General features: G+C 43.8%; 4 protein-coding genes across 7 annotated transcripts; 2 read left to right on the top strand and 2 right to left on the bottom strand.

Moving 5' to 3' along the window:
• Positions 1 to 29: 29 nt before the first annotated feature.
• On the bottom strand, positions 30 to 1,818 carry LOC135676105 (chalcone synthase 2-like). The gene is made up of 2 exons (XM_065186937.1): positions 1,557 to 1,818; positions 30 to 1,207 (listed from the first exon to the last, which is right to left on the bottom strand). The coding sequence occupies exons 1-2, from the start codon at positions 1,732 to 1,734 to the stop codon at positions 207 to 209; spliced, it is 1,179 nt and encodes a 392-aa protein (XP_065043009.1). The 5' UTR covers positions 1,735 to 1,818; the 3' UTR covers positions 30 to 206.
• A 7,106-nt stretch (positions 1,819 to 8,924) lies between these two features.
• LOC135677695 (small ribosomal subunit protein eS27w-like) lies at positions 8,925 to 9,813 on the top strand. The gene is made up of 4 exons (XM_065190070.1): positions 8,925 to 9,072; positions 9,149 to 9,250; positions 9,340 to 9,368; positions 9,472 to 9,813. The coding sequence occupies exons 1-4, from the start codon at positions 9,070 to 9,072 to the stop codon at positions 9,596 to 9,598; spliced, it is 261 nt and encodes an 86-aa protein (XP_065046142.1). The 5' UTR covers positions 8,925 to 9,069; the 3' UTR covers positions 9,599 to 9,813.
• A 2,653-nt stretch (positions 9,814 to 12,466) lies between these two features.
• Positions 12,467 to 18,180, top strand: LOC103987501 (sucrose synthase 2). Of its 3 annotated transcripts, none has more exons than XM_009405826.3 (16): positions 12,467 to 12,587; positions 13,682 to 13,813; positions 14,002 to 14,131; positions 14,215 to 14,366; positions 14,462 to 14,657; positions 15,035 to 15,153; positions 15,312 to 15,528; positions 15,607 to 15,702; positions 15,830 to 16,003; positions 16,113 to 16,229; positions 16,312 to 16,478; positions 16,564 to 16,788; positions 16,863 to 17,181; positions 17,268 to 17,512; positions 17,610 to 17,748; positions 17,845 to 18,180. In XM_009405826.3, exons 2-16 carry the CDS (start codon positions 13,716 to 13,718, stop codon positions 17,896 to 17,898), a joined length of 2,448 nt encoding a protein of 815 aa, XP_009404101.1. In that variant the 5' UTR covers positions 12,467 to 12,587; positions 13,682 to 13,715; the 3' UTR covers positions 17,899 to 18,180. The 3 variants fall into 3 exon arrangements, with proteins under 3 accessions (XP_009404101.1, XP_009404100.1, XP_065043008.1); XM_009405825.3 differs by having other exon boundaries at positions 12,473 to 12,631; XM_065186936.1 differs by lacking the exon at positions 12,467 to 12,587 and adding an exon at positions 13,309 to 13,435.
• Positions 18,181 to 20,105: 1,925 nt separating this feature from the next.
• On the bottom strand, positions 20,106 to 22,733 carry LOC103987500 (ethylene-responsive transcription factor 1). 2 transcript variants are annotated; one of them, XR_010514729.1, is made up of 4 exons: positions 22,400 to 22,733; positions 21,184 to 22,050; positions 21,006 to 21,084; positions 20,106 to 20,386 (listed from the first exon to the last, which is right to left on the bottom strand). XR_010514729.1 is itself a non-coding variant. In XM_009405824.3 (3 exons), the coding sequence occupies exons 1-2, from the start codon at positions 22,662 to 22,664 to the stop codon at positions 21,191 to 21,193; spliced, it is 1,125 nt and encodes a 374-aa protein (XP_009404099.2). In that variant the 5' UTR covers positions 22,665 to 22,733; the 3' UTR covers positions 20,681 to 21,084; positions 21,184 to 21,190. The 2 variants fall into 2 exon arrangements, 1 of the variants encoding a protein (XP_009404099.2); XM_009405824.3 differs by lacking the exon at positions 20,106 to 20,386 and having other exon boundaries at positions 20,681 to 21,084.
• Between the last annotated feature and the right edge of the window lie 410 nt (positions 22,734 to 23,143).

Genomic DNA, 23,143 nt, shown 5'->3' with positions numbered 1-23,143 from the left:
GCCTCGGTTTTATATGCAGGGATGGTGAATTCCATTTTGATCAACAAAAGTAATGAGAACTGATGATCTAAGCCAAATCCATATCAAACTGAGCTGACAGAATACATCTTATTGAACACCATCCGACACGCTTAAACAGCTTCTTAGGCGTAGAATACTGGAAGAGAAAGATGGACGAGTTCAGTTCTTGCTAGTGTTGCATGCCATCAGTTTGCAACGATTGGCATACTGTGCAAGACGACGGTTTCCACGGTCAGCCCGGGCCCGAAGCCGAAGAGTACTCCCCACTTCAATCCCTCGCCGGTGGTCGCCTTGCCGTCCGCCGCCGACCGGTTCCTCATCTCGTCCAGGATGAACAGCACGCAGGCGCTCGACATGTTGCCGTACTCGCTGAGCACGCGCCTCGTCGCCTGCATCTTCTCCTTCTGCAGTCCGATCTTGGCCTCCACCTGGTCGAGGATCGCCGGACCGCCGGGGTGCGCGATCCAGAAGATGGAGTTCCAGTCGTCGATCCCCAGCGGCTTGAACGCCTCCACCAGGCTCTTCTCTATGTTCTTGGATATCAGCCCCGGCACGTCCTTGAGCAGGTGGAACGTGAGGCCGACCTCCCTCAGGTGGCCGTCGATGGCGCCCTCGGAGTCCGGGACGATGGTCTGGCTGGCGGAGACGATCTGGAACAGGGGCCGCTCGATCGCGGGGTCCGGGTCGGCCCCCACGATGATGGCAGCAGCGCCGTCCCCGAACAATGCCTGGCCGACGAGGCTGTCGAGGTGGGACTCCGAGGGCCCGCGGAAGGTGACGGCGGTGATCTCGGAGCAAACCACGAGGACGCGCGCGCCGCGGTTGTTCTCGGCCAGGTCCTTGGCGAGGCGGAGCACGGTGCCGCCCGCGAAGCAGCCCTGCTGGTACATCATGAGGCGGTTGACGGAGGGGCGGAGGCCGAGGAGCTTGGTGAGCTGGTAGTCGGCGCCGGGCATGTCGACACCGCTGGTGGTGCAGAAGACCAGGTGGGTGATCTTGGACTTGGGCTGGCCCCACTCCTTGATGGCCTTGACGGCAGCCTCCTTCCCCAGCTTCGGAATCTCCACCACCACTATGTCCTGCCGCGCGTCCAGCGACGGCGCCATGTAGGCGCAGATGTTGGGGTTCTCCTTGAGGATCTCCTCGTTGAGGTGCATGTAACGCTTTCGGATCATCGACTTGTCGCCTGAAGCCACAGAAAACCATGCAATAACGCACGGTCCTTTGGTAAAGGAGAGAACATTTCCAGCAGAAAGCACAAGTCCTATTCTAGAACAATGACACAGCTCTTATCTAAATGCTACCAGGCAATAAAATACTACTAAATTATGGTAACAAGACAACACCATCAGCTGGTTTGTGATAAGCAGGATTGTGCGTATGAAATCAACAAGAAAGAAGTCACGCTTCTTGGACGACTCTCAGACTGTCTGGAGAGGTACACACTACACACTTGTCGGTCACGAAGTCTCTCAAAGATCAAGGAACAAAATAGGGTGAGTGTAATATCACAAGAAGAGGTAGAGGTGACGTACACATCCTCTTGAACTTTTCCTTGAGCTCGGTGAGGTGGTCGCTCTTGGTGATGCGGAAGTAGTAGTCGGGGTAGTCAGCTTGGTAGAGGACGTTGGCCGGCGTGGCGGTGCCGATGGCGAGCACCGCGGCGGGTCCCTCGGCCCTCTGCGAGCGGCGGATCTCCTGGAGGTCGGCCATCGTTACGGACCGTGGGATGGCCGGGGAGCGGTCGTAGGAGTAGTGCCAAGGCGACGCGGAGCCGCTTCCAGGATGGAGAAGCCAAGGGGAGGCACCGGGAAGATTTATAGGGACGGAACGTGGGATGGACGATCAAATTCGATGCCACGGGCGTCCGAATTCCGGTTTGGTGCACCCCGTCGCCACGTGGCCACCGGCTCCTCTCCTCCGGTTAGTTGGCGAGCCTCGTGCCCCGCTGCCTCCTCGGGCGGTAACCGCACTCGCAGCGCCCACACACCAACGGAGATCGTGAATCCTGAACCATCTGGTCCGTACGGAACGCCGCCTGATACGTAGTTGGTAAACGCTTAGTCGAGTACTAGCAGGGGATCATCGTAACTCTTGGCAGGGATATATATATATATACCAAACGATAAATGAATCGATGGTAAACCATACGAGTATAGGTTTGTATATGTCTTGATTCTCTCTTTCGTATTTTCCGATCATTCCTTCACGTTGGCTTTGGATATCTCGGAAAGTATTTGTTGGACGGTACTTAACATCATTCCAAGTGAGCAAAAAATTTTTCTCCTTAGATAAGTTGTTTGTATGGTGATATCTCGATAATAGTTATGATGAAGGAAGGAGAGATACATGCAAGAATAAGAGAATAGAGTATGTCTTCGTCTCACCAACTTAGATCTCTTTTGTCTACGAATATATCTTCTTTCTCACCAACTTAGGTGTTATGCGAGTGTCTTCTTATTTTCGAAGATTTATAATGAATTCTGGTTTATGGATTCTTATATATAACATAAAATAATATTTTTTAAAAAAATTATATATATTAAATATTCAAGTGTATATAGATTAGATTTTCTTTCTGCATAATAAAGATCTATGTTTGAGAACGATGATTGAAAAAATAATAATAATAAATTCCAATAAAAGCATTTGTGCTGTATGGATTCTTATAGGTTCATAGATTCTTATGGGAGATCTATAAGGATTTCCCAAGAGTATCTCAAAAATATTTGAGATGAAATATGATATTTAAATTAAGTTTTGAATGAGTAGATACTATTGAAATAATGACAAAAGTACATTAGGTTTTCTTTTGTATGTGATAAGTAGATGAGATTTCCCTAATTGTTTGAGGAAATCTCTCTACTCTGTTGAGGAAAATCCTCTAACATGTTGAGGAAAATTCTCCCTTCTATGTATAAAAGGAAGGGGATATGTTAATAACAATCAACTTCTTCTACAACTTGTTTATCTATTTATTTTCTAACATGGTATCAGAGCAGTTCCTCCTTGGCGACAGCAGTATCGCCGTGTGTTAGCCAAGGGGCCATAGTAACACGCTGCCTCAAGCGGAGTCATTGAATAAGCACAAGACACGGATTCAGAGTCAGTGCTAACGAGCACCGTCTTGGCTCTGCTCATCCACTCCTTCTCTTCCTTCATCGCCAGTCTTGCTTTTCTTCGCTGGCCTTGCTCCCTCTCCTATTTGTTGCCTACAACAGACACTCTTCGTCGCTGTCATGCAAGGAGGAAAACATTCTCTCACTACCTCCTCAATAGTGGTGTCTTCCTCACTTCCCGGCCAGCAGCAGTCGCAACTGCTAAATCTTCCTCTACCACAGCAGCTTTCGCTGCCGCTTCCCTCTACACAACGGCGCCTCCTTAACGACGGTGTCCTCCTCCTCAATAGCGACGAACGACGAACGGCGGTGTCTTCCTCGCTCAGTCTACCTTGCTTAACGACGACTGTCGTGTCTTCCTCCTTTGCTGTCGCAGCTGCTTCCCGGCTAGCAGTAGCCGCAACCGCAACCGCTGCATCTTCCTTCCTCTACCGCAGCAGCTTTCGCTGCCGCTTTCCTCTATACATCTAATTGCTGCAGATTTCTCTCACTGCAGTTTCCTTGAGTACCGCTGCAGATTTTCGCGGCCATTTCCCGACGAACCGTAGTCTTGAATACCGCTGCAGTTTTCGCAGCCTCTACAATCTGTTGCAGTAATCTATAGCAGCAGCCCCCTCCCTCATTCTCCACCTTGTGTGACCTGAGTATCACACAAGGTTCGCTGCATCTCTTCCTAAAAAAAAACAAAAAAAAAATGTCTTCGTTCACTTCTTCTGATGTTTCAGTTCCTGTAGGGACTCCCACTTCTTGTTCTTCTACAGGGCTTATCTCCATCAATGCTACCACGCTGATCCCCTTTAAGTTATCAAAGGGTGGCAACCATGCGTCCTAACGAGCTCAATTTTCTAATCTTTTATTTGGATACGACTTGTTAGGTTACAATTGTCCTCCGGCCATGCTCAACATCCCCGGCGATCCCAGTCCAGTACTCAATCCAGCTCACAAATTGTGGCTACGTCAAGATCGTCTCATCCTCCAAGCTATTTAAGCTTCAGTTGCTGGATCCGTTGCTCCCTTGATATCTTCATGTGTGACAGCTGCCAATGCATGGTCTACACTACAAACCACCCTGGCAAATCATTCGTGTATTAGTCTTCTATCCAAGCTTATGGTGACAAAACAAGAGGGAAGTACTATCTCTGATTATCTACAACATATCAAGGTTATCATTGATGACTTGGCCTTGATAGGTCATTCCCTATGTGACGAAGAGGTTGTCATTCATACCCTCAATGGTCTCGACACCGACTACAAGGAATTGGCTGCTGCAATTCGGACACGCGACTCGCCAGTCTCTTTTGAAGATCTCTATGATAAGTTGACTGACTATCACCCAAGGTTTGGCTAATGCGCCTCTTGATTCTGTGAGTTCCATGCAACACCCCTCCTATCCTCCTAGTCATCACTTCTCGCAAAGTGGTAACTCCAGCCATCATCCGTCTTGGCGTCCTGCCCTACCGAGCCATCAACGACGAGTCGTTTGCCAACTATGTGACAAAGTCGGCCACTCCGCTAAAGTTTGCCGGTCTCGTCCCCGTCTCCCTGCTCCGTCACACTGGCCTCAGGCAAATCTCCTAACTTCTCCGACACCTAGCTAGTCCAACTGGATTGTCGACTCTGGTGCCTCTCATCGCATCACCGCTGATCTTCAGAATTTGTCTCTTCACAATTCCTATGGCGGCGATGAAGATATCATCATCGGTGATGGTAAAGAACTTCCTATAACTCATACTGGTTCCACAATGCTTAATTCTGACTCTAATACATTTACCCGATGTTTTATGCGCCCCTCATATTAAACGCAACCTCATTTCTGTTTCTTAATTTTGCAAACATAATAATACTTCCATTGAATTCTTTCCTGATTCATTTCTTGTTAAGGACTTGAGCACGGGGGCATCATTGGTCCAAGGCCCGAATAAAGACAACATTTACGAATGGCCGTCAGCCTCTCGAATAACTCAGCCCACTGTTCATTCTTCTATTGCGGCTCCAGTTGATGTGTGGCATCGTCAGCTTAGTCATCCCTCTATCTCGTCACTCTCTTCCTCTTTTTAAGTCCACTAATTCTATGATGCATTGTGATGCTTGCCTTAGTAATAAGAGTCATCAGCAGCCTTTTGGCTCATCTTCCATTTCCTCCTCTAAACCTTTTGAAATTATATATACTGATGTTTGGGGTCCTGCTCCAATCTTATCTTTTGATGAGTTCCGATTTTATGTTATTTTTATAGATCACTTCTCTAAGTACACATGAATATATCCTCTTTCCCATAAATCCGACGTTTCTCGCATTTTTTTCACTTTCCAAAAGTTGGTCGAAAACTATTTTCAGTCTACCATTAAAACAGTCTACTCTGATGGTGGCGGTGAATATCAAGCCCTGACATCCCATTTCTCAGCTTGTGGCATTCAACATCTCAAGTCTCCCCCACATACTCCTCACAAACATCGGCATATAGTAGAAACTGGACTCACACTTCTACATCAGGCTTCGATGCCTTCAACTTTTTGGACAGTAGACTTTCAAACTGCTGTCTACCTAATCAATCGAATGCCTACACTAGTTCTACAATACCAGTCCCCCTTTGACACACTATTTCACAAACCTCCTAACCTTCGTAAACTCCGAGTGTTCGGTTGTTTATGTTATCCTTGGTTACGTCCCTATGCCTCTCATAAGTTAACATCCCGCTCTACTCCTTGCGTCTTTATTGGTTACTCACTTGAACATAATGCTTTCCGCTGTTATAATCTCCACACTCACAAAATCTTCATATCACGTCACGTTGTCTTTGTTGAGTCTAACTTTCCTTTCCAAACCCTTCCATATCTTGCCATACGGACCACTTCACTATCTCATTGGAGTATACCTTCGGACCAATCGGACGAGCCTCCCATGACTTCGTCTACTTCCTTCCCTCCTGATCCGCACTATATCACTCCAGTTCAACACTTGCCCGTTTCCTCTGTTCCTACTCCACTCCACTCTTCCCCAATTGATGGGGCAATATGTTCCGAAACACAACCATCCTCTTTACCTCCTTCTCGCCCAAGTGCCCCTGACGTGTCTCCATTTGACCCGGCTTGTGCCATAGATCCTCACCCAACATCACCTCCCAATCCTGTCGTCTCCAATCATCCTATGACCACTCGCTCTAAGCATGGTATTTTTAAACCTCGTCAGGTACTTAACCTATAAGCTATCATGAATTCCTCATCCCCCAACGTTGAACCCATCACCTTCACTCAAGCCAAAAAATATCCGCATTGGCGTACTGCCATGAGTGAGGAATATAATGCCCTCCTCCATAATTCAACATGGGATCTCATTCCTTTCCATCCTTCACAAAACATCATCGGGTGTAAGTGAGTCTTTAGAATTAAGCGGAACCCAGATGGCTCTGTTGCCCGATATAAGGCATGCCTGGTCGCCAAAGGGTTTCATCAACGATCTGGAGTTGATTTTACTGAGACGTTTAGTCCTGTTGTTAAACCCACTACAATCCGGTTTATCTTGAGTCTGGCTACCACTAAAGGCTGGCAATTACGACAATTGGATGTTAACAATCCGGTTTTACTCATCCTTAGTATCCACAGCATGTTTGCAAACTTCGGAAAGCCATTTATGGACTTCGTCAGGCTCCGAGAGCTTGGTACACTGAACTTAGCTCATTTTTTACTTCTGTCGGCTTTCTTAACTCCAAATCTGATACTTCATTATTTCTGCGACATCATCATGGAAACACAATGTATATTCTGGTATATGTGGATGATATTATTATCACAGGCAACAATCCCATCAGCATCCAAGCATTCATCAAACAATTGGTAGCTCAATTCTCGCTTAAGGATCTCGGACCCTTGAGCTACTTTCTGGGCGTCGAAGCTACCTTCACATCTTCCGGTCTCTTTTTATCACAACGCAAGTACATTCAAGATTTGTTATTAAAGACAAACATGCAGGATGCAAATGCAGTTACAACCCCCATCTCTACTAGTGGTTCTCTCAAATTATCGGATGGAAGTCCTGCTACGGAACCCACTTAATACCGCCAAGTTGTTGGCTCTTTACAATACTTAGCTCTCACGCATCCAGACATCTCATTTGCTGTCAACAAATTATCACAGTTTATGCAGCAACCATCTACTCTACACTGGTCTGCGGTCAAGAGACTTTTACGATATCTTAAAGGGACCCTAAATCATGGACTCTTTTTTCGTAAACACTCTCCACTTCGTCTTTATGCCTTTGCCGATGCTGATTGGGCAGGTAACCTTGATGATAGAACATCTACATCGGGGTATATTATCTTCTTTGGTGCTCATCCAATCAGTTAGAGTTCTAAGAAGCAAAAGACAGTCGCTCGGTCTACAACTGAAGCTGAATACCGTGTCATTGCTACTACCACTGCAGAACTCAATTGGATCACGAATCTATTCCAGGAACTCAACATCGATTCTACCCCTACAATATATTGTGATAATATTGGAGCTACCTATTTGTGCGCTAATTCGGTATTCCACTCCCGCATGAAACATATTGCTATCGACTTCCACTTTGTACGCGATCAAGTTGTCTGCCGTCAACTTCGTGTTTCTCATGTTCATACGGCTGATCAATTAGCCGACTCATTTACGAAGCCTCTAGCTCGTAAACTTTTTTGCATTACATCAGTCCAAGATTGGCCTCCTTGATCGGAGCACCATCTTGCGGGGGCATGATAAGTAGATGAGATTTCCCTAACTATTTGAGAAAATCTCTCTACTCTGTTGAGGGAAATCCTCTAACCTGTTGAAGAAAATTCTCCCTTCTAACCTGTATAAAAGGAAGGGGGATATGTTAATAACAATCAACTTCTTCTATAACTTGTTTATCTATCTATTTTCTAACCGTATATTTTTTGTTAATTTATGTTTTTTTAACCTCGTTAGGTTTTCTTTTCTAGAATGACAAATGTATGGATCCATACATTTTGATTGTAAAAAATAAATAAATAAAAAATGAATGGTATCTTTTTTAAAACAAATCAAAAGAAGAAGGAAGATGGAACATAAACCATTTCTCTTCACTTGACTTGATGTTCTTATAAATATATTAGATTTTATATAATCTCATCCAAATTAGATAGTGTAAATTAATTATTTTTTTTATTTTTTTTAAATTTATATTAGTATTATCCATAATACCTTATACTATGAATGATATTATCAATTAAACACATGTTCTCTGTATGACATCGAAACTAAAAAAAAGATAAAACATTATCATTCACCCGGGTCCAAAGCATAGAATTATAGATTGTCTTTATCATTGTTATCTAATTAAGATTGTCTACGTGCATAAGATGTTAAATTAAGATTGTTAAAAAAATAAAAATTATCCTCTAATTTTTAATATTTTATCTATGTACTATCAGATATAAAAGTTTATCTTTTACACAATCAACATATCATTTTTTTTTACTATTCATATAATAGCTTGCATCCAAAATTTTTCGTATTTAATATTTCTAACCTAATCGTTATGGAAATGCTGCAGAAATGCTTGCATGATTAATAGGGACAATAACAAGCAGTTAATTTTCTATTAATTAAAATAATTACTTTTATCGAAAAATAACAAGATGTGGTGGCTGTCCGGCCCAAGTCGGTGTGGGTTCGCAGCTCTGACGCGTCGCCCAAACGTCGCTGTCGACGTGTCGAGATCCGACGCAGCAGAACTCTCCCGACGTCGCCGCTGTCCGCCACCGTCATGTCAACGCAACCGCCTCGCTCGAACGTGGTGGAGAAGCCGAGACCTTTCTTCGATGCTCTTGGACACGACAGCTCATCCATCGGCCGTGATTCGTTTAGCCGCGCGAGATAAGATGCTGCCATCCTCACCTCCAAAGAAGAAGACTCTTCCTCTGCTTAGGATTGTGGCGAGATGGTGAGTGGTTGGATCTCGTTTCGGATGTTCCTGTGCAATTCTTGCTCTTTTGATACGACGCTACTGACGTCTTCAGGTGCTTCCGGGTGACATCGATCTGCTCGACCCTCCGCCGGAGCTCGAGAAGAGACGCCACAAGAAGAAGCGCCTCGTTCAGTCTCCGAACTCCTTCTTCATGGTACGTCTCCTTGTTTTCATCAAACGTCTGTTTCTTCCTTGTTCTTTAGCCGACAAACCTTCTTCACCGTTGATTCTTGTCGATTGAAGGATGTGAAGTGCCAAGGGTGCTTCAACATGTGAGTTCCGATCACAAACTGTGTTCTTTAAGTAGGTCTTCTTCGCTTCTCTGTGGCTGTATGGTAGTTTATGGACGTAACGTTGCTGGGCTCATGCATGCAGAACTACCGTGTTTAGTCACTCTCAGACGGTGGTGATCTGTGGGAACTGCCAAACTGCGCTCTGTCAGCCAACCGGCGGTCGAACCCGGCTTACCGAGGGGTGCTCCTTCCGGCGGAAGACCGACTGATGCTTGCCTGTTCCTTCCTCGTTCCTCCTAGCTATTACTCAAAAGAGGTTATATGTCAAGCTTATCGAGGATGCTCTGTTACTGAACAGCGAGTCGATAGTGTGTTGGTGATGTAGATTACTGGCTTTGCTGTTTCGCTAAGTATAATCTATAGTACGTATACAACGTGAAGAAGGATACATGCTTTAACCATAAGAATCCATTATAGTCACTTAGTTTCTGTTGCTACCATATGCAGCCTGTTTACATTGCAGAAACGGTAGTTTCCAGGCCCAAGTTAGAAGAAGACTAGTTCAGCTGTCAGATGGAGTGACAGATACGATGTCAATGAATTCACCTTGGTTGGCACCTACGGATTTGTCTCCGGGGTCAGGATTTCACTGTCATTCAAGCTGCAGCTCCAACCATAGAGTAGAAGGCTTCAAACGCCACATCTGATTCGTTCATGAGCTATCATCCACGCAAGTCAAAGTTGTCTTTTCTGGTTGCAGAGTCATGCATGGAGATTTTTTGTTTGATGGATCGACACCTAACGTTGACAAACTTCCACTAATAACGTACTCGACCATGGAATTTCCAGCTCCCTCAACCCGACGCTGGTGCCAAACTTCAGTGGAGTGAGCTCCCAAAACTTGGGTGACATCTGAGATCCAATCCCAAACCATGGTCTTTCCCCAGCGAAACCGCCGTTCACAAGGCAAAGCCCTCGAAACCTACGCATCAGCTAACACAAGCGTGGCAGTGTGCAGGTGATCCAAGCCATCACTGGTGCACGGTCGCTGTCTCTCCACCGCAGACACAGGCGGGCAAGCTATCCAAACACCCGCCTTCACTTGCAGGTGCAAAGTATTTACCTCCGATCATGAAGCTGGTGCGAATCTTGATGCGATCGTAAGGTTGTAATTCACATAGATCCTGATCTTGTATGTGGACTCCATCACCCCCATGAAATCTAGCTGGTTAGCCTGCCAAGATTGTTTGGTAAGTTAGGTGTTCCAATTCAACTCTACCCAAGAGGGCGATCACAATTATAAAATACATATATATATATATATATATATATATATATATATATATATATATATATATATATATATATATATATATATATATATATATTAATCGAACAGTCCACGGCGAGCAATAAGCTATCAGGACTTTTATTTATCGTCCTTACCCAAAGAGCATATGCTATCATCGGTGGATAAGTCATCGTCGGTGGCGGTGTAAGGTTCTGTGACCTGTTCTTTGGATAATTGCAGGCCCTTTTCGTGCAATTCCAGTAACGTGGGTGGGGGGGGGGGGGCGCGGGGCCCACAGCGGGGCGGGGTTTCAACCGTCCGTTGCGTGACCGACCCGAGCCTTTATGATACGTCATTGCGTCGAGATCAAGCTTCGATGTTGGAATGCTGACCGTACCATTGGCGAGTCATAGGTTACATAATTGGGCGACAAAAGATAAAAAAAGAGTTAAACTGTATTTATTCTCATATTCTCCAATATAATAATAATAATAATAATAATTTAATATTTTTTTTAATAAATAGAAATAACATAATCATACTTGTCTGTGTGTGGAGCCCGCTGCTTCGACCGACATGTTCCATATCGTGTGGGAGGAAATGGATAAGATCAAATCGACCACTGACTCCTTGCAGTTGATCCCAATTTGGCTTGGTGCCAGATTAGCTGAACGATAGTCGAACAGAAGGCAGGAGAGGAAGTGATTCGCTCGAAGCTAAGGTAAAAGATGCAAATCTTGCTCGAGTCTTGCAGTTTCGCATTATATATATATGGCTTTTGATCATGTCATCGTTCACATGATTCCATAACCTTGGAGCAGGCATAATGACATCATATTTTCATTGAATCATATACCACGCGCGACCATCCATCCACATTATTGTGTTAGATATGTTGTGTTGTCATGAATATTCGTGCTGTGACATCAATCACCTTCTCCCGTGAAATCACGTGGCACGCCTGATGTAGCTTTCCACTCGTCATTCACGCAACGGCGTTGAGACTGGGACCCAGAAATTTAATTAGACGTGGCCCTATTTATCGGTACAAATATCTCGTAAGTAATCAATTCCGATCCGACCCGACCGGTTCTGAGTTTATTTACCGGTCCGATTCGATTGGACCGAGAAAGGCCGGTTTATTTCTATACGGACATATAGGCCACCGCACGTGAGCTCGGATAAGCGGGACCCGCTTCGGGGTCGGATTCTGAGCCCACTGGTTTGTCGGGTCGGCGACAGCTCAGCTTGCAGGTCGAAAAACTCGGTCCCTTTTGTCCGGAGTATGAAGGATTGAGTGATATAAATTATATTCAAATATATAAGAATAAATACACTAATTCTGATAAATGAGTAAAAGCCTCATACTGAAATGGACACAAGTAAAGGCTTAAGTTCCTATGTAAAAGGGGAGTTCATGAAACACATTGCGTGTGAGATGTTTATGCTCTCTGCCTCTTCCTTTAAGACCGGTCGTCAGTGGGATTAAAAGACCATCATTACAGTGGGATTCATGTCCTTCCACTGTTGAAACACTTTCCTTCTATGATCAAGATTTCCTAACGAGCCCTGAGAATGCACGTCACGTTCCTTCCCTCTCCATGGAAGAGAGGGTGAAGAGTGGACGAAATCAAAGTTGAAGAGATGATGATGGAGCAAAAATGACCGCTTGTAGCTCGAGAAATCCAAGGAGGAGGGAGCAAAACCGGATGAGCCCACAGTGGAGAGAGAGAGAGGCAGGTGGGTCGATGAAATCGAGAACAGGGTGGCGCCACCTACCATTTCCTTGGTTAAAGAAAGCCAAAGGTGGGACCTCTTTTCCAGTATAAAATGGGGCGGGGAGTCCAGTCTCTTCTCACTAATCCATCCTGACTGCGTTCACTGCGTTTTCTTGATTTCCTCTGTTTGCGCTGCGTTTGTCTCCTTTCCTCCTCCTCGGCTTCCTCGTTTTGGTTCTCTTTCCGAGGGTAAAGGTCTCTTCTTCGCGCCTCCGGAGAACAGATTGTTTGTGGTAGTGTTTCTCCCACAAGCTTCTGGTTTTGGTAGTCTTGGTGTAGCGGAATCAAAGATTAAGTTTTGTTAGTAACGTTACCTGCAAAAGATTCTGCGCTCTCTGTTCTTGAAATCTTTCGACCACTATATACGGCGGAAACATAACATTCTTGGGAGAGAAATGAGAGAAAATTTCTGGTGAAAGCATCTAATTTTCCCCCTCGTTGTCAAAACGAGGAAATCATGCTAAAATAACTTCATGTTTTGTTGCCTCTGCTCCATTTTTTCGTGGGTTCTCAAGAAGATTTTGTGTAGAGAGAAGGTTTCGCTTCTTTCGCTTGCTCTTTTCTACCAAAACCTGCCCAATCTTTTCTGCGACTGCCGTTGCCTGCAATATTTCGTGTCGGTAAGCAGAGAAATCAGAAGAAGCTTCAATCCTTTTGCCTGTAGATACTGAAACTCCTCATTGAAAACCTCGGAGAAGGCAAGGAAAAAGACGACTTTGAAGCCTGAAACCCTTTCCTTCTGCCAGTGCGTCATAACACGTTTCAAATGTGAAGTAGATTTCTCCCCTCTGTCAGTAACCCGGACGCCTCTCTCTCTCTCTCTCTCTCTCTCTCTCTATGCTGACTACTTAGCAGAGCTGATTACATCTTCTTTTAGAATATTTCTCAGACAAACACTGCTGTCAAGTTCTCTTGTTTTCCCCTGCTTTCTTCAAGATCTAGTCTAGTACCTTTGCATGCACTTGCCAACTCAACCTCTGAACCTTTTCCAAGATATCTAATCCTTTCTTCCCTGTCCCGTTCTTGGATCTGTTATGGTAGAATGTTATTCCTGTTTTACGGCAGAAGTGAGATTTTTTTTCTGGGTATTCTGGCTGGTCTTTTGTGCTGTCATCAGCATCTCTTTCCTCCTCGTTGAACTGTATTATGCTTTCAATTATCCAGTTATTTTTGGATGATCTGCCGCGTGATCTTTCTTAGATCTTTCCCTGATCTCACTCTGGATCTCAGCTACATCTTCCACATCTGCCTTGCTGACCTTCTCTGGCTTTCTTGCACTGCAGGCTTTTTGAGGTTTGAAGGAGATCAGCGGCAGCGATGCCTCAGCGCACCTTGACTCGCGCCCACAGCGTTCGGGAGCGCATTGGCGACTCTCTTTCTTCCCATCCCAATGAACTCGTGGCCCTTTTCTCAAGGTTTGCAGCCATCTTAGTTAGATCTTGCGTCTTGCTTTTGTAAATGGATGTCAGATCTATGCATGCATGCTTAGATAGCTGCAAAGAATGACTGCTCTACCTGTGAACATCTATGATTTCTTGCACTCGCGACCATTAGCATTCAGATTCGTGAAAACATGTTTACGATTGCATGATTCATTCGGCAGGTTCATTAATCAGGGGAAGGGGATGCTGCAGCCTCACCAGCTGCTGGCAGAATATGCAGCTGCGTTTTCTGAAGCAGATAGGGAGAAGCTGAAGGACGGGGCCTTTGAGGATGTCATTAAGGCAGCACAGGTATATAAGTTGGACGATGACACATTCTCTTTCATTCCACCAATTCATCTGTTTTCCTGAACATTACATTAACTCCAATGCAGGAAGCCATAGTCATTCCTCCATGGGTTGCTTTAGCCATCCGGCCGCGCCCCGGAGTCTGGGAGCACGTCCGGGTGAACATTAGTGAGCTTGCCGTGGAAGAGTTGACTGTACCCGAGTACCTGCACTTTAAGGAAGAACTTGTTGATGGAAGGTGGGCGATCCAATATCAGGAAATAGTTGTCCAATTTTTTTTGCCGTGAAACAAAAATTTGATCTTCTTGTTGCATCTTTCTTATCCTCTTTCAGCTCACAAAACAATAACTTTGTGCTGGAGTTGGATTTTGAGCCCTTCAATGCTTCGTTCCCTCGCCCTTCGTTATCAAAATCCATTGGAAATGGAGTGCAGTTCCTTAACCGACACCTTTCCTCAAAGTTATTCCATGACAAAGAAAGCATGTACCCCTTGCTAAATTTCCTGCGGCAGCACAACTACAAGGGCATGGTATTTATTTCTTCTCTAGATCTATATAGCACATATAGTTATCTCACATTTTTTGCTAGTGGTTATGAATATGGTTTTAGCATTCTTGTTCTGTCCTGTGAATGTATAAATATCAAATTTAATATTCAGGAAAACCTATTTAAGCATCTAATAAAAATTTTAGAGTACCTTCAAAGCAATTTGTAGTTTAGGGTAAGAAATTGGTGCCCGAACATAACTAATCATGCTCGCTACATAATTGGTATTTTTACACTGAAGATTTAGCCAAGTATAACTGTCAATACTCATGTTAAAATCAAGCGCTGCTCTTTTCTGTGATATCGTATTATTTAAATCATAGATATCATTAATTTTATTGGAGTTTGCGTTCCTTGCAGTCGATGATGCTCAATGATAGGATACAAAGCCTTAGTGCTCTTCAAGCTGCATTAAGGAAGGCTGAGCAACATCTATTGAGCATCCCATCTGCCACCCCATACTCAGAATTCAACCACAGGTAAATTGGTAGTCGATCATTTTTTTTCCTTGTTCGATTTTCTCTGGCTGACTATTTATGAAACTGGAATATATAATGGAAGTCTCTCGGTGATGCAAAGGTGGCAACTTTTTTACATGTTGTGTTTGATCAGACTCTTTCAATTTGGCTGGTTTCAGATTTCAAGAGCTTGGCTTGGAGAAAGGTTGGGGTGACACGGCTCAGCGTGTGTACGAGAACATTCATCTGCTACTGGACCTTCTGGAGGCACCTGATCCTTGTACCTTGGAGAACTTCCTTGGGACAATTCCTATGATGTTTAATGTTGTGATCCTTTCTCCGCATGGCTACTTTGCCCAAGCTAATGTCTTGGGGTATCCTGACACTGGTGGTCAGGTATGACTAGATCTCAAAGAATGTCAACTCTTGTAATAGTCAAATTTCTTCTGCTTCTCACGAGACCTTTGTTTGCAGGTTGTATATATCTTGGATCAAGTCCGTGCCTTAGAAAATGAGATGCTGCTGAGGATCAAGCGCCAAGGGCTTGACATCACACCCCGAATTCTTATTGTAAGATTTGAGAGGAGATTAGATTGGCTTCTTGCACTGTCATTAGATCTTATCTAGTCCTTAGACATTTTAAGGAAATTTATGGTCGATGCACCCTGCCTGAGATTAAATTGCTGGGATGATGCAGGTTACCAGATTGCTTCCTGATGCAGTAGGCACTACTTGCGGACAGAAACTTGAGAAGGTCATTGGCACCGAGCACACTCACATTCTACGAGTTCCATTTAGAACAGAGAACGGAATCGTCCGCAAATGGATTTCCCGTTTCGAAGTGTGGCCTTACCTTGAGACCTATACTGAGGTAAATCTTAGTCTTGTAAGCTTGTTTTCAGTATCTCAGTGGCTTGGGCATGGATCTGCTTTGATAAACTTGTGCATGAAAGTTTATCAATGATGTTTTTTGATGATAGGATGTAGCAAATGAGTTGGCTGGAGAACTGCAGACCACCCCTGATCTGATCATTGGAAACTACAGTGATGGAAATCTAGTTTCGACTTTGCTAGCACATAAATTAGGAGTAACCCAGGTTTGAATCACTTAGTTTGCAACTGAATATTAGACGGTATGAGATTTCTGCGTCACTGATTCTTATTGTCTTTCACATGCAGTGCACCATCGCCCATGCACTGGAGAAAACGAAGTATCCTAACTCAGACATCTATTGGAAGAAGTTTGAGAATCAGTATCATTTCTCTTGCCAATTCACAGCTGATTTGATTGCGATGAATCATGCTGACTTTATCATCACTAGCACCTTCCAGGAAATTGCTGGGAGGTACTAATCATCCTTTGTTTCAATCGGGATACTAGAATGGCTATTGGAATCTAAGAGAATTTCTTCATATCTTGTATTGTTTCAGCAAGGATACCGTGGGGCAGTACGAGTCTCACACCGCTTTTACTCTTCCTGGTCTCTACCGAGTTGTTCATGGAATCGATGTGTTTGACCCAAAGTTCAACATTGTCTCCCCTGGAGCTGATTTGTCGATATACTTCCCTTACACAGAGAAGCAAAAGAGACTCACTTCCCTCCACCCCGAGATTGAGGAGCTGCTCTTCAACCCTGAAGATAACACTGAGCACAAGTATGACCTGTTCTTTCAACTAAATTTGTCATTCTTCCCGGATCACACAGTGACTAACTCAAGAGTCCTTGCAGGGGTGTGCTGAATGACACAAAAAAACCCATTATATTCTCCATGGCAAGGCTGGACCGAGTGAAGAACTTGACAGGTCTGGTCGAGTTCTATGGCCGGAATGAACGCTTGAAGGAGTTGGTGAACCTTGTGGTAGTGTGTGGAGACCACGGGAAAGAGTCCAAGGATCTCGAGGAACAAGCGGAATTTAAGAAGATGTACGATCTCATTGAGAAGTACAATCTTAATGGGCACATTCGCTGGATCTCAGCCCAGATGAACCGTGTTCGCAACGGCGAGCTCTACCGATACATTGCTGACACAAAAGGAGCTTTCATTCAGGTACTGGCTACTCTTTTTCTGTAGAAACAATTACATGCCAAGCTGAAGTTTCACCAACCTGCATCTTTCGCTTTGGTTTCGTGTAGCCTGCCTTCTACGAAGCCTTTGGACTCACCGTCGTCGAGTCCATGACCTGTGGGCTGCCCACCTTTGCAACTGTTCATGGAGGACCTGGCGAAATTATAGTAGATGGAGTTTCTGGCTTCCACATTGACCCTTACCAGGGTGACAAGGCTGCTGAAATCATCGTAAATTTCTTTGAGAAGTGCAAGGAAGACCCAACCCACTGGGACAAGATCTCACTAGGAGGGCTGAAAAGAATTGAAGAGAAGTAAGATCCCTTCTTGGTAACCCCTTCTTGTCATGAAGGCCAATTTCAGATCAGTATCAATCATCTTAACCTCTGCATTAAAATTAAATAAAATTAGGTACACTTGGAAGCTCTACTCGGAGAGGCTGATGACACTCTCTGGCGTTTATGGTTTCTGGAAGTACGTCTCCAACCTGGACAGGCGCGAGACTCGCCGTTACCTCGAGATGTTCTACGCCCTCAAGTATCGCAACCTGGTAAAAGCCTCACACCTGGATCAGTCTATTTACTTGAGAAGCTTATCGATCGTGTCATTCGACTAATGTTTGCATTGACTCCTTCTCTCATTTCAGGCAAAGTCTGTTCCTCTGGCAGTCGATGGAGAAGCCATTAATGGCTCCAAGTAGCTCGATCTGTTTGTTTGCATGTCTGAGATTTAGAAGGTAGAGTCTGTTCCTCCCAGACCCTGCATCGGCGGGAGTCTTATCCATTGGGTCCGTCTGTCTTCTTAGGTTTTGTTCTTCATGAGTTTCATGTCTCAACTAATGTGAGGGTTGCGCCTTTTCTTTTCTTTGGCAAGATTGAAACTGGCTGTTGTCTTCGAGGTTTCCAGTGTGAGGTCTAAGGCTGTAATGTCATGCCATGCCATGGCTTGCTGCAATAAAAGTACCTTCCCTTTCATTCCAAAATACTCCTCGGACTATGAACATATTGCGGACGATTTCCTTATTTCAGCAAACATCACACAAGCATTCAAGAATGCAGTGGTCCTTGAATCAAAACTGCAAGAATAACACAGGAAAATTTTCTCTGGTTCAAACTTGTTGAATATTACATTAATCATCAACTCAGGTTCAGATCCAAGTGAGGCAAGCTATATGCCGTCACTTCAAACTTGTGAATGGTGGATGCATCTGTCGTTCAAGGGAAAAGCAGTCATCAGCTTTGGCAAGCCATCGACTTGCAGGTTCATCTTGAATGGCTGCTGTCACAACAAACACAATCTGCTACCATTAAGCAGTGTAGATTTTGGCCATGGTTATAAAAATATGTTTTTCCATACAGAAAGAGACATCTTATAATCTGATGCAGACAAGCTAACCCTGTAGCAGCAGAAACAGTGTCAGGATCTTATCCAACCATCATCTGGAGGAACATTGATGGCCGGATCTATCTTATACGATATATTGGTGGTCTGATTGTAGTAGGTGGAATCCAGACAGAGATAGAGAGAGAGTTGGAGAAGACAGCTTTGATACATGGTCAATTGAAGGCACAGATGAAGTTGGCCACCTGTTACATGTGCCTCTTGAAGGCCTCAGAGGACACATGGCCGACGATGCTGGGGAAAAGCAAAAGAGCAAATCAAGAAGAAGCACGATTCCAAGATCCACTTCCATGGTTGAATTCTGGAGGGAAGACAACTTCTCCGAGGAAAAGGACCATTAATGGAGCTACAGTAATTAGTCCTCGGTGAACTGTAACAGGTGATCGTTACAATCTGACCCATGGGACTTCCACTATGGGAAGACTATTATTGATGACAGCAGGCAGCTCAGCTCCTACAGAACAACGAAATCCAGACTGTGATCTAAAGTATACCTCCTGAAGTCAAAAAAGCTTCATGGCCTTTCCACAAAGTTTCTGCAGGTGGCTTGTAATCAACTCCATCTCCAATACTGTAAGTGCTGGTAAATGATACTGACTCGCCACCTTGCTGAGTTCTTCCATTTGTTTTCTGTCAAAAGTGGGGGAATAATAGAAGATTGCTGAATCATTCAGGCAAGCATGCATCAAAGACTGCTTGAGTGTTCATTTTGGGTGTAAGTGTTATTTGATGCTTGCCCAAGAGATGTTGTTGCCCTGCAAAGCAAATCCCATCTCCTTGGAAATGGGAACCCACCTCAGTTTGTGATTCCTTGGACATGGGAATCATTACTGTTCCTGTTTGGATCATTCCATGTTCTCCTCCTGTGGATCTTGATCAGATCTTTTACAGGGCATGCGTTGTAGATCTGGGAAGAAGACAACCTCACACTCCTCCCTCCATGCACAGCTTTGAAATCAAGTCATAAATGCTACTTGTATGCCTCTGATAACAAATCAAAGAAATGTGGCTTTCAGTTGTACAGAGCACTCAACCTCTGCCCATCAGATTGATTGATTCCTTGATATGAAGATAAAAATTCAAATATCAATAATCAAAATAAAAACTAAAAAAATCGATGTAAGATTTTTACAATATCATTTGATAAGAAATTGATTGCTTTAGGATGGACTCGGCATAGTTTGTTCTTGTAGCTCTTATGATATCTTTAACCGATGTAGGATTAAATATGTTCATCTTAGATCTCGTTCAAGCGTACCTAAACCTAATTCAAGCGGGTTGAGTAGGCCTGAATGTTTGAGATCGACGACAGATAAGATTTTCTAGCTAAGAGAGTCGGCTTGTGCTGCTTCTGTATGTAAATTAGGTTAACTTATGTGGTCAAGAAAACAGAATCCTAAGTTGATCAGATCCCAAAAAGAGATCAAGGAAACAAAAAAAAACACCATCAACTTGAAAGCAACAGTTCAAATTCTTGTGATGAGTAGCACATACATTTATTTCAGTAAACAACTGCAACTTGCCTTTAACAAAAACCCCCTATTGGAGTCTTTAACATAGCTCAAACAACTCTCAAAGTGCAACATCATAGCATCAGAGTATCTCTGGTATACCAGTAGATGTTCCAAAACTGTCAGAAGAAAAGAAAAACCAGCTCTTGTTTTTTGCATGCATGTGTGCATCACTTGATTGTGCCCTCCTCACAGCAAGCCAGAATAGTGGGACACTTGCTTTGATTGATTTCTTTTAGTTCCCAGATGTTTTGGCTGGATGAAAAGATGATGATCCTGCATAATGGTCAAAACTCAAGAATCTGAAAACCATACAGCTTTCTTTGTTGTTTCAGTCATTGCAAAACAAAAACCAATCAAACAAGTGCAAAAGATGAAAATTCAGACAAAACCAGCATCAGCAGCACATTTAATTTAACCTATTGCCAAAGACCACCAAATCCTAAATTGCTACACATGAGATTGCCTGTGGTTTTAGAAAACCATCTTTCGTCAAGCATTATCCGTCATTCGCAAACAAAGATCAACCAGATCTAACAAAGGAATAATATGGACATAATTAGGAAATCAAACTCTGTAGACCTTTAATAAGTGAGTTTGAATTCTCACTAACCACAAAAAGTTTTGAAACAATGGCCATTAATATCCAGATTTATTTCAAATTCTCATCATAGACCATACACTTTAATTGCAGCAACCTTGTGTCCACCATCTCCATGACCTCATAACCGATCTAGTATTTCTGGCCATGACTAGCAAAAGAAACCAAGCATGCTCATAGCAACATGAGTTAACTTGCAAGAAGCATTTATTCATCATCGAATGAAAAGCTTGTCCAAAAACTAAAAATTGAAACACCTAACTAAGCAATTATAAGAAGCATCCTTGAAGACACCTTTGCAAGACAAATCACAATGAATTCATGATAGCCAGCCAATGTTTCCAAACCTCCATATCCTTCATCAACATGGTTCCTGAGAAAGGAAACAACATGTAAGGGAAGGCTTATTTCCAAAATAAGATATACACTTAGCATTGTTCAACAACCTAACTAAGATAATTGTAATTCTTACATTTATTTTAGTAAACACTGGCCTCCATGGGCAAGTCATCAAAATTCCATAGGTCCAGAACATCCACACCACCCTGCACCAGTTCACCACCAAATAGGATGTCGATTGAGGCATCTGAGCTCCTCCCAAAGTAAGGGGCAGGGAGAAACTTCATGCATGGTTCATAAGGATATAACTCCTCAGAGAGTTCAATTGCAGAATTTTTCTCAGCTGGCATGGTCTCTACAGAGCAATTATGTTTCAGTTTCTTCTGAGCACCACCATCTTCGTATATATCAGGTTCAGTGGGAGCAAGAATCAATGTGATCTCCGGGGTCCTGGCCTCGAGCTCCCATACAAAGTTGGTATAAACAAAAGAATTACTTCCCTCATCAGAATAAAAATTCAGAGAAGCTCCTTCTGGAGGTGCTGAAGAATTTACTGTGATAAGGGGATTCATCATGTGAACAGGCTTGGTTAGTTCCCTGTCTATCATGAACCTTGAACATTCAGACTCTTGGTCACTCCAGTACTTGGATGTCTGGTCGAAGTCAAGTTTTTCCAATGCAGTTATTTCTGGAATTTCTGAAGCAGTAGGCTTTGTTGAGCATTTTCTTGAACCCGATGATGATGCAGTTGCTGCTGTTGGGAAGTTCACCTTGGCTTTCCTACCCCGAATCCGGCGGGCTTCAGCATCATAGGCTCTGGCAGCCTCTTCGGCAGTATCGAAGGTTCCAAGCCAGACGCGAATTCCTTTGCGAGGATCCCTGATTTCAGCTGCCCACTTGCCCCATGGTCGTTGGCGGATTCCTCTGTATTGATTCTTTCTCTTTCTTTTGGCTGATTTAGCAGCAGATCCATCAAACCTTACAGACTTAGCTGAGCCCTCTGCAAACCAAGCAAAACTTTGAAATGCTATTATGAGAAACATCAGTGATACTAATGTAAGATCAAGAAACACTCTTTTCTTGCAAAGTTCGTTTTTTTGGATAAACACACAACACTAAGACACAGCTTCTGTGTTTTTTTTTAATGTTTGCTTTCGATCATTCATCACATTGGAAAGAAAAGGTAAGCAAGATCCCGTCTTTTCTTAGTCAATCCCCCATACCTACACAACGAATAAAACCCTCATCTCAGCATGGAATGCTACGAACACTACCCGTTCCTAATCACAGAACATCGCGACGAGACAGAAGAAAAACAACCTCTTTCTTGAAATTTCGCTCTCAGTTACCTCGGGTGAAGGGGGCTTTGGATCCAAAACCAAAGTGCACGGCGTCAAACTCATCCGCCTCCGTCTCGCCGCCATCGAACTCGTCCTCCTCGGCCTCGTCGTTGAAATCCCGGAAGTCAGCCTCAAAGTCGTCGTCGTCGTCGTCATCATCATCCCAATGCCTCCCCTTCTTCAGCTCGCCCTTCTCGCGGCCCACCCACATTTGCTCCGCGGTCACTCGCCGCGACGCCGGAATGAAGTCGGAGATGATGGCGCCTCCACACATCTCTAAAACCCCTCCGTCCCAAACCTAAAAATCGCTCCTTTATTCCTACTTCTTCTTCTTCTTCTCTTCCCTTCTCACGTTGCATACAGGGGAAGCTCCGGAGGTCCCCATTTTATAGTCCTAACGAGGAGAGGGGATCAAAAGAATAAAATAAATGGCCAAAATTATAATATTACATATTACCCCTTCAAATATTTAACGATAATTCATCCATAAATTATATATATTGAATACAAGCTTATTATCATCATCATAAGATTCTCTTAAGAGCTTAAATCTCATCTCGCTCATTTATTTTCATCAGAAAAATAAAAATATAATATAATATAATATTCGATTAGGATCGATGGGTCAAATTTTGACCGATAAAAGAAATAAATAATTGGGAATAAGAGAAGGTGAATCCACCTAACCATGCTTGATATCACAGGCCGCCGCATCACACGGTCACGATGGGAATCTTTGAGACTCGTGCCCAC

The sequence above is a fragment of the Musa acuminata genome, chromosome BXJ1-6, assembly GCF_036884655.1.
Source record: "Musa acuminata AAA Group cultivar baxijiao chromosome BXJ1-6, Cavendish_Baxijiao_AAA, whole genome shotgun sequence".
NCBI classification, from domain to species: Eukaryota; Viridiplantae; Streptophyta; class Magnoliopsida; order Zingiberales; family Musaceae; genus Musa; species Musa acuminata.
Note: the sequence above shows the minus strand (reverse complement) of the source record. Positions and strands in the feature narration are given on the sequence as shown.